This window comes from Salvelinus sp. IW2-2015, linkage group LG2 (assembly GCF_002910315.2).
Source record: "Salvelinus sp. IW2-2015 linkage group LG2, ASM291031v2, whole genome shotgun sequence".
Taxonomy (NCBI): Eukaryota; Metazoa; Chordata; class Actinopteri; order Salmoniformes; family Salmonidae; genus Salvelinus; species Salvelinus sp. IW2-2015.
In genome coordinates this window covers 20,705,811-20,716,385 of record NC_036839.1, presented here as the reverse complement: position 1 = coordinate 20,716,385, position 10,575 = coordinate 20,705,811, and the positions used below count along the sequence as shown (strand labels likewise).

Genomic DNA, 10,575 nt, shown 5'->3' with positions numbered 1-10,575 from the left:
CGCCATATTTTCCACTCCATCCTAACGGAAACCTTGAGTGTTTTGTTTTTTGTTTAGAAACACCATAATATGAATCAAATTAATTAAGCCAACTTTCTTAAAATCAATCCCATATACTATGTTATTACAAAAAAAGGTTTTAATCTCTCTGGTAATGCCAATACGGAATACTTTKAAATGCTTCTCAAAGATGCCCTCTGGTGGTCAAACTAGCAATAACTTGCAGTAACAAAAAAAACGTCTGACAATTAAATGACGTGCCACAGAATGCTGCGACAGCATGCAAGGTGTGCTGCAGTATGACAACTTTTAAAGGAGGAACCACTGTACAATACAGTTTTGGACTTATCTTGTCATGCTGTGCTCACTTGAACAGGAAGTGACACGGCGGTCCTTTATGAGCGAATTTTGTTATCACATCAATCTCTGGCATTCTGTGGATTTATGGTGCTTTCAAAACAACTGGAGGCRGGATCTACAATTCCGAGTTGGACGACCATTCAAAACGTATTTTCCCAATCAGACCTTGTTTATTCCCGACTTCCCAGTTGTCTTGAACTCACTGAAGTCAAGTTTTTGCAGTTCCGAGTTAACAGCTGTTTTGAGCGCAGCCCAAATCATGCTTCATTGACAGCATGCCCTGTGGCTGCGCATTTCATGGTGGCTCGTCACAACATTAGCTCTTTGAGATACATTGGCATCGAACATGTTAAGACTCCTAGGCGGGCGGAGATACTGATAACCTATTATTGAGAAGAGAATTGTATTGGATTCACTGTGTACCATGTCTCCTAGAGGTCTGAATCAAGAGTTTGATATCAGACCATTTCTTACCTAAATATGTTACTTCACTTTGATTTGTCTTGCCTTCCAGGTTACCCACTTGGTCATTTTGTAAATATATATTATGTTCTGTAACTATTACATGTACCCATCTCGTTGTTATTTAATTATTAGAGATATCCCAAAGTTTTTTGCACCCACTATGCGTCATGTCTGCAATGGTCATGTGAGGTGAAATGTGTATATTTTGGGATGTGAACACTCAGTGTGTTTGACCTGACGAAGATCCATTTTGGATGGAAACGTTGTCAATAAGGCGGTGAATTGGGAGCTTTAACAGTGTGAGGGCCTTCTTGTTCTATACCAGTATTCTTTATTAGCCCAGCACCTATGTTTTTAAGGATGTGCGTATGACCACACATTTTTCTATGGACAATGTTGAATGTTTATCATTTTAAATTTGGAAAAGAGCTCCTTAATCCCAGATTTGGGACCACACAGCCACTGTCACTAATTCCTTCCAAGCCACTCATTGAATTTGTGATTTCCAACTTGTTGTTTATGTCCAATGGCCGATTAGCACCGATACATTTTATCTATAATTTCTCTACATTATTTCTCTTCACATGACAAGGATTTAAAAGGATTTGCCAGTAGATTGTCGACTTGATTCATAATGATGAGTGCTAGCTAAGATTTTGAAAGTATGATGTTGACATGATCAGTCCAATCAAAGCTACTGTACATACAACGTGATTTGACGTAATTTTATCTGTGGCCAATGACCTTCAGCCTTCTTGGATGGGCACTTCTAATGTAACTTTATGGCAGCACCAAAAAGGCTAGAATTTGCAAYGTCTCCTCTTAGACTTTGTGGTGACGTAGTGTCGCCATGAGTGACAGAACACTGAGAAAATAACTGTGCAACGCTCCGTATTTTCTGCTGGCTTGCCCCACCACCACAGAAAGCACTGAGCTACGCTGAAACACCTGCATTTTGGAGCTGCCTTACTCAAGAAAACAAAAAGAGACCATGTTTGTATGCGGCTTTATTAACGCAATGATATATATATATTTTTTTACATRGTTTGCAAACTGATATGTGACACATTAATGCCAAAATAACATGCAAAACAGGCAAGCCCCCCCCTCTCAAACAAAAGTGGGGCCTGAATGAGGGTTGCCACTGAATAGACTAGGCTGCCTATGCATGTGCGGAGAAGCATGGGGCATTTATCTTTCCAAGGGAATGTACTTCCTAAATAATTAGGCTATTTCTACATCGCCTAGAATAAATAAATAAATATTGATCATCCATATTTGTCTCCGTCTGAAAAATGTGCAACTCCTAAGAGCCAATTTAAGCTTGATCCAAAAATGTGGTCGAAGGCGCCTTATGGATGGTGTGATGCAATTGCAGTGCCTCTGGAGACATGCAGAGGCCAAATGGAGCTCCATACCGCATAGCTGTGCACCTCTCAAATTCCTCTCAAATGTTGTAATGCAGAGGACTCGGTATAGCTCTGCATTGACATGATTTGTTGTTGGTAGGTGAGGGCAGGAGGTCCCTATATAAACACACAACTCACTTCCTTGACAACTTCCTTCACAACAGCTCTGTGCTGCTCGGCAAAGCGCAATAAGTATGAATGTCCTGACTTCTGCTGAGGCCATATCACCTTAAATGCTGCACGGCCAATGCAGATGTCGGTAGGCTATAAAAGATAGCTCAAGAGAATAAGTCTCTTCAACTCACCTGTCTCCAAACTCTGTCTAGCCCATTTGCTGATATAGCGCAGTAATACCTATAGCCTAATATAATGGTCCACGTGAGAATCTCTGTCAAAATTGCTACGACCAAGGCTGGCGAGTGAGCTGCGTCATCCCATGGGCTACAATAACAATGTGGGACTGCGGTTGGGTTTCTTGACTCTTGACCAGTTCTTGCGGGTGGGATTCGTACAGAAAGCCAGCGGATGTGGGCTGGTACTGCTGCAGTTGGGGACGGGATGAATAAATCAGTCCTGCACAGACCTCTACTTGGAGGTAAGGATGACAGCAGTGGTGTAGCCTAAAAGGGCGATACTGATATSACTTATTATTAATATCTAGGCTACATAGTGCATTGATGTGAATCACACTGCTGCTCTCTCATTTAGCTATTTAGACTTTTATGGATTGTGGATGACTGTTCACAAATGTATAGGTGCATTTTAACCCAATAAATGGTTGAATTGAAGAAGTTTAAGCTACCTATTATAATTGGTTTTGCGACCAAGGGTGTATTCATTACGGAAACCGTTTACCGTTTAAGAACCAAATGGAAGCAAACAGAGCAAACGTTTTGCAACAGAATCGGCATAATAAGTATGCCCCAGGCCAGTGGACAACCAGGGAAAATGTGCTTTTGCAACAGCTGCATAGTGTGGATCCCAGTCTATGGAATAAAAGTTCCTCCCTTCTAACCTCCTCTGTGGTATTGTGATTCATACTGTCAAAACGAGTTTCATTTAAGAAGACCACAAGTGGGGCTTTTATTGCTCAATCTAATTCATGCTGATTTTWAAAAAAGTCCACAGGCCTGACGGCACGTGCTCAAACACACACACTTTAGATAGACTTAAACAGCTTCAAATGATCAATGTCACCAACAAAAACGTAAACAATAGACCGATAGCAAATTCAGCATATGGAATGCATTTTTTACACGCAAATAGCACTTTCGGTAGTTCTCAGTGCATGACATTCCGAGAGCAGCATTTTTCAACTAGAAGCAATGAACCCAATCAGTCCTCCATGACCACAAAATCATAAACAGAGTAGGATAATTAGTCCTTCGTTTTTATACTCAAGTAAAACTAAGTTATTAATATATATTTCCATATTTCCGACTACTATTCTTTCAGATCAAGGGGTATTACATTAATTGGAATGACTGGAAATCTGACAGACTGTTTTTTTTTTCTTATGTAAAGATATATCATAATTGTATTATTATCTGTAGTAGAAAGCAATGGGTTAGAATAATCCTTCATAACCAACCCACAAAGTAAAATTCAACATCCATTTATGGCCAGCTATGTAAGTTCTAACATTGATCTATTCTGCAATAGATGTTGTTCAATAATTGTTCAGTAATATTCATTTTTGTCTGCTTCTAATGCCTCTTAAGCAGATTGACGTTTTTTTGGGATGAGTCTTGTCCTTGAGGGAGAACTGATGATTTCCACTAGATGGGCCAACTGCAGTCAAAATTGAAAACCCCCAAAATATTGTTGGTCTTAATTTAAGGTTAGGGTTAGGTTTAGGTTAAAATCTGATTTTATGACTTTGTGACTGTGCCAGCAACTAACCTGCTCCTCTTAAGGGGAAGGTAATCTGATTACGTTACTGAGTTTGAGTAATCCAAAAGTTACGTTACTGATTACAATTTTGGACAGATAACTAGTAACTGTAATGGATTACATTTAGAAAGTAACCAACCCAAACCTGGACATAGGCTACCACCATATGATCCATTGCTCACCTATCCTTTCTTAATGATTTCATAACCGGTTCAGTGTTAGCGATCTAACGACAGTAGCTGGTGTGTTGCATTATGATATTATGACTTTGTCCCTCTAGCTAACACAACAAGGGAGACCTGACAAGTTCATGAAACTCTGAGGGAGATATGAAGAAAGAGACAAGGGAGAGGAGGGAGAGATAGAGGAGAGAGAGAGGGAGGGAAAAGAGAGGAGAAAGAGAAGGGAGAGAAGGGGAGAGGGAGAAGAGAGAGAGAGAGAGAACAGAGAGATGGAGAGGAAAGAGGAAGAGATGGAGGTTTGCCCTGGTTGCAGAACTACTGTGGGGAAACCAGGAACACGCCACAGGCAGGGAAAATAAAGCACACTGAAATCCCACATTCCTGTCAGCTCTGTACCAGCTTTGTCATGAGACACTGCACTGTTTAACATTCTGTAAATGTAATTGCATTTACACTACACTACATTTACACTACACTACAAAGCTTTCTTTGTTTTATTGATCAGTTGTAAATTACATAATATATGCATGAGAACCTACCATGTTTAATATATCTAAGGTACCTAATTTCTACCAGCGTGTCACATGTGCAACCAGAGGACAAAACTCTAGGCCATCTTTACTCCAGACACAGAGACGCATACTAAGCTCTCCCTCAATTTAGTAAATCCTGCTTACAAGCAAAAACTAAAGCAGAAAGTACCAGTGACTTGCTCAATACAGAAGTGGTCAGATGACGCGGATGCTACGCTACAGGACTGTTTTGCTAGCACAGACTGGAATATGTTCCGGGATTCATCCAATGGCATTGAGGAGTATACCACCTCAGTCACCTGCTTCATCAATAAGTGCATCGACGACGTCGTCCCCACAGTGACCGTGTGTACATGTCCCAACCAGAAGCCAGGGATTACAGGCAACATCCGCACCGAGCTAAAGGCTAGAGCTGCCGCTTTCAAGGAGTGGGACACTAATCCGGATGCTTATAAGAAATCCCGCTATGCCCTCAGACGAACCATCAAACAGGTAAAGCGTCAATACAGGACTAAGATTGAATCCTACTACACCGGCTCTGACGCTCGTCAGATGTTGCAGGGCTTGAAAACCATTACAGACTACAWAGGGAAACCCAGACGCGAGCGGCCCAGTGACACAAACCTACCAGACGAGCTAAATGCCTTTTATGCTCGCTTCGAGGCAAGCAACACTGAAGCATGCATGAGAGCACCAGCTGTTCCGGATGACTTTGTGATCACGCTCTCCATACCCGATGTGAGCAAGACCTTTAAACAGTTCAACATTCACAAGGTCGCAGGGCCAGACGGATTACCAGGACGTGTACTCCGAGCATGCGCTAACCAACTGGCAAGTGTCTTCACTGACATTTTCCACCTCTCCCTGACCGAGTCTGTAATACCTACATGTTTCAAGCAGACCACCATAGTCGCTGTGCCCAAGAAAGCAAAGGTAACCTGCCTAAATGACTACCGCCCCGTAGCACTCATGTTGGTAGCCATGAAGTCACTTGAAAGGCTGGTCATGTCTCACATCAACACCATCATCCTGGGAAACCCTAAACCCTCTTACCYTGTTTCCCAGAGTACACTATGTTCTACATATGAGCTTGACAAGACTCATAATGAAGGGGAGGGTGTTTAATACGGGAGCTGAGCATAGGACCAATAAAGTTATTAAATCTCTTAAAGCAAATCAAATTGCTTTGAAGTCTGTGTGGAAAGGTCGCTGAGATGAGAGAGTATTTCCCTGTGAATAGGAGTAAACTGGTAGCTACGGGGGCTTTGGGAGTCCAGGTCTTGCAGACGGCAAAGCCGGGTCTCAGCCATAGTAATATAAAGGCAATTAGAAAAGCAGATGGACACACAGACACTTTACCTCTCAATACTAATAAGATAAAGAGTACGTCAGAAAATTCCATAAGCAGGATACTCTGCTTATGGAATTCAACACTGCTGTTACACAGACATGACAGTTTGTCAGTAACTTACTAAACAATCTACTAACCTTAAGCCTAGTGAGACTACGCAGAGAAGAGTCATCATACAAAATCACTGTTTAGAGATTATCCTGTACTTTGTATACTTTTTAGCAAGTAGTTCTGAAAATAGCACTCACGAACCAAAAGTGGTTCCTGAAAATGGCATACTGCGTCACATATGTGCAGATATGTGCACCACGGCATTGCTTTCTCTCTCGCTCTGCTGTGTGTGCAGCTGTCACTCAAATGATGAGGGGCTGAAGCACATTGGCTGGAACTGTAATTGCTAGGGGGCTGGCCAGCGTGGGGGAAAATGTAGGGAAAATGGCTCCACACATCTTCTATAAAACATTTGCTTTCAAACTAGGGATTTCATGGCTAATTGAGGTAAGACAGTAATTCTGCTCATAGATTAAGCATGTATGAACTACACATTACTAGTCATCAAAGTTCCGGAGCATGTTCTTACAAAGCAACTGATTCACAATGTCGCGTCTTTGTTTTAATCCAACTTTGTTGTACACATTCAAAATGTACAGTGGGGGTAGACCTTTCCTGCCCTGTATCAACCATTCATAGGGATAATAGTGGTTGGTGGATCATTTGTCCAGATCTGCAATAGGCTGACTAGCAATCATACCACACCCCCCTAATCATCATTTGCACAGTATGTTGTACACACATCAGTCATTTTTAATCATCTCTTTTTCATATTCACTTTCTATTCATGGCAAATTCGATTTTTTTTGAAAATTATTTTGATAACTTACAGCGATTTGGCACAATGCCAAAGTAAGGAATTGAAGGGTGAGTGTAGAAATATGTTGGTTCTGACTGTTAGAGACAGGGACAGGGACAGGGCAGGGACAGCAACAAGGACAGGGACAGGGACAGGTGCAGGTGCAGGTACAGGGGATGTTGGATCCAGACAGTGTTTATGAGGTGAGTATAGAGTGCACAGACATCATCCATAAAGCACAGAGATGATAGCATCATCCTATCTATCAACCAATCGGTGACGGACTGTCAAAAGTCCACTTCAGGAGCTGTGCCAAAGTATCCCAACTCACTGCACAGGAAATTACCTCATGTGCCCAGGAAGTCCTTCAAACCAATCAGACACCATCTGTCCTTCATGGCTAACAGCTTGTGATTCTCCACCTAGATTGGATTTGCAGATAAAGGGTAATGAAAGCAGACACTCCATTTTTAAACAAGTCCTCCTGCAGGTTATAATCAGTGTAGTTCTGTAAATCCTCATCTTGTAGTCTGTGTCCTTTCCTATATCCTGTTGCTGTAGCTCAGTGTCAACTCCAACAGAGTGACAGTAACATAGATGGTCTGTAATGTTGTTCTTGATACAGGCTTTGATAGTCCTCCCAGTCCCTTGCCTGGTCCGTGATGTCTGTTCTGTAGTAGCAGCAGCAGCGTTATGTATACCTGTCTCCGTCCTGGGTGGAGGGTGAAGGGGGCCTCCTCTAGACCTCTTCTCCGCTGGCTGGGGGCCTGGAGCTTGGGGTTGGCCCCGGTTACACAATGCCTTCGCTGCGTTTGCTCCTCCACACCACTAGGGCAGTCATGAGCAGCGTGACAAGGATGGGCACCACAATGAATGGCCCAAGGATATGGTTGGGCGGATCACGCAGCTGCCGTCCCGACAGGGAGCAGTCGTGGAAGTATTGCTTGTGGATGCGGATGAAGAACTCGTCCACCTGCCGGTTGGGCCAGAAACAGTCCATCTTCAGGGCGATCAGGTAGGTGCAGTTGGTGAGCTCACCATAAGGTCTGTAGGGAGAGACAAAGAGAGAGAGGGAGGTAAAATCAAGCGAATGCGGACAAGGTTCATACTGTTGTGCTGCAGGTAGCCTAGCAGTTAAGAGCATTGGGCCGGTAACTGAAAGGTTGCTGGTTTGAATCCCAAAGCCGACTAGGTGAAACATATTTCGATGTGCCCTTCAGCAAGGCACTTAACCCTAATTGCTCCTGTAAGTCGCTCTGGATAAGAGCATCTGCTGAATGACTAAAATGTATTTCATAATGAGGGTAAATGATAACCTACATATTTGAATAGACATATAGGAAGGTAAGGGGCTCTGAAGTGTGGGTTCTAAATGCAAATGATATATGGTTAGGGTTAAGGAAAGTGTGTGTGTGAGAGAGTGAGTGAGTGAGTGAGTGAGTGAGTGAGTGAGAGAGAGTGCTCCTTCAAATCAAATGTATTTATATAGCCCTTCTTACATCAGCTGATATCTCAAAGTGCTGTACAGAAACCCAGTCTAAAACCCCAAACAGCAAGCAATGCAGGTGTAGAAGCACGGTGGCTAGGAAAAACTCCCTAGAAAAGGCCAAAACCTAGGAAGAATTCTAGAGAGGAACCAGGCTATGAGGGGTGGCCAGTCCTCTTCTGGCCACCCCTGTGTCTGTCCAGTCCTGTCATGATTGAGAGTAATGATTCATGGTAATGACAGAGGGTCCACGCCATACATAAAAACACACACTCTGAAAAGCACACACACACCCTCCCCTCTTCCTGACAGGTCTCTGATTGAAGGGCCTCCTCTCCCCCTTTCCTCAGAGCATGCCCGCAACATGGCCTGTTATTTATACCCACATCCTCCCTGGCATGGAACGTCTGGCATAGCTAGGACCTTTTTAGAATCCCCAGGTTTCCCATACACAACCAATGAGTCCTGTTCCCTCCAACCCCCTTTTACCCCCGCCTTGCTCCCACCAACCCCCCAGTCCCAGCTAGAACTTTCCCCCAGTGGGAGAGTGATACATCGAGTAAAGGCAGACCATCGGGCCCATCTTCCAAGCCAGACATACATTATATCCATGCATGCTAATCACCTTAAGATGTACAGTAACATACAGTGGTTTAAAGTACTTAAGTAAAAATACAACATTTTTACTAAAATATGTTTTTTGGTGTATCTGTACTTTACTACTTATATTTTTGGCAACTTTTACTTTTACTTCACCACTGTCCTAAAGAAAATAATGTACTTTTTACTCCATACATTTTCACCTGACAGCCAAAATTATTTGTTACATTTTGATAGAAAAATTGTCCATTTCACACACTTATCAAGAGAACATCCCTGGTCATCCCTACTGCCTCTGATCTGGCGGACTCACTAAACACAAATGCTTCGTTTGTAAATGATGTCTGAGTGTTGGAGTGTGCCTGCCCCTGGCTATCCGTCAATAAAAATCTAAAAATAAAATTGTGCCGTCTGATTTGCTTAATATAAGGAATTTGAAATGGTTTATACTTTTAATTTTGATACTRAAGTACATTTTAGCAATTCCATTTACTTTTTATACTTATATATTACATTTAATATATAGTATATTTAAATCCAAATACTTTTAGACTTTTACTCTAGTAATATTTTACTGGGTGACTTTCTCTTTTTCTTGAGTCATTTTCTATTAAGGTATCTTTACTTTTACTCAAGTATCACAATTGAGTACTTTTTCCACCACTGATAACATATGACCTCTATTTAACCAGGTAGGTTATTAAGATGAGAATACTTTCTATTTTGCAATACTGACTTGGCAAAAAGGATACAACAGTACAGTGGCAGCAGACATATGGACAGGAATAAACAATATCTAGGAACAAATTAAATAATTCCTAAAAAAATTGAACAGCAAGAACAAAGTATAGATAGGGGCAACAGAGAGCAGGGAGATGAGAGAGACTGGGAGGAAGAGAGAGAGGTACATACACAGTGAAGAGAGAGGTAGGGTTGAGAGACAGGAAGAAGGAGTGTAAAATTAGATCTCCTACAGGGAATAGAAATATGAGCAAGCCCCTATTCTCTCCTCTGACATTTATCCATGACAGACTTACGGCCTTACTACCTGCCCTCCAGGACACCTACACCACCCGATGTCACAGGAAGGCCATAAAGATCATCAAGGACAACAACCACCCGAGCCACTGCCTGTTCACCCCGCTATCATCCAGAAGGCGAGGTCAGTACAGGTGCATCAAAGCAGGGACCGAGAGACTGAAAAACAGCTTCTATCTCAAGGCCATCAGACTGTTAAACAGCCACCACTAACATTGAGTGGCTGCTGCCAACATACTGACTAAACTCCAGCTCACTTTAATAATGGAAATGGATGGAAATTGATCAAAAATGTATCACTAGCCACTTTAAACAATGCCACTTAATATAATGTTTACATACCCTACATTACTCATCTCATATGTATATGTATATACTGTACTCTATATCATCTACTGCATCTTGCCA

General features: G+C 42.2%; 1 protein-coding gene across 2 annotated transcripts in view; it reads right to left on the bottom strand.

Moving 5' to 3' along the window:
* Positions 1 to 1,815: 1,815 nt before the first annotated feature.
* Positions 1,816 to 10,575, bottom strand: part of LOC111976641 (receptor activity-modifying protein 1) — a 70,201-nt gene continuing 61,441 nt past the window's right edge. For both annotated transcript variants that reach the window (XM_024005634.2, XM_024005642.2), the window contains exon 3: positions 1,816 to 8,089. In XM_024005634.2, coding sequence (XP_023861402.1) covers positions 7,834 to 8,089 — 256 coding nt within the window. In that variant the 3' untranslated portion in view covers positions 1,816 to 7,833. The remainder of the gene's footprint in view (positions 8,090 to 10,575) is intronic.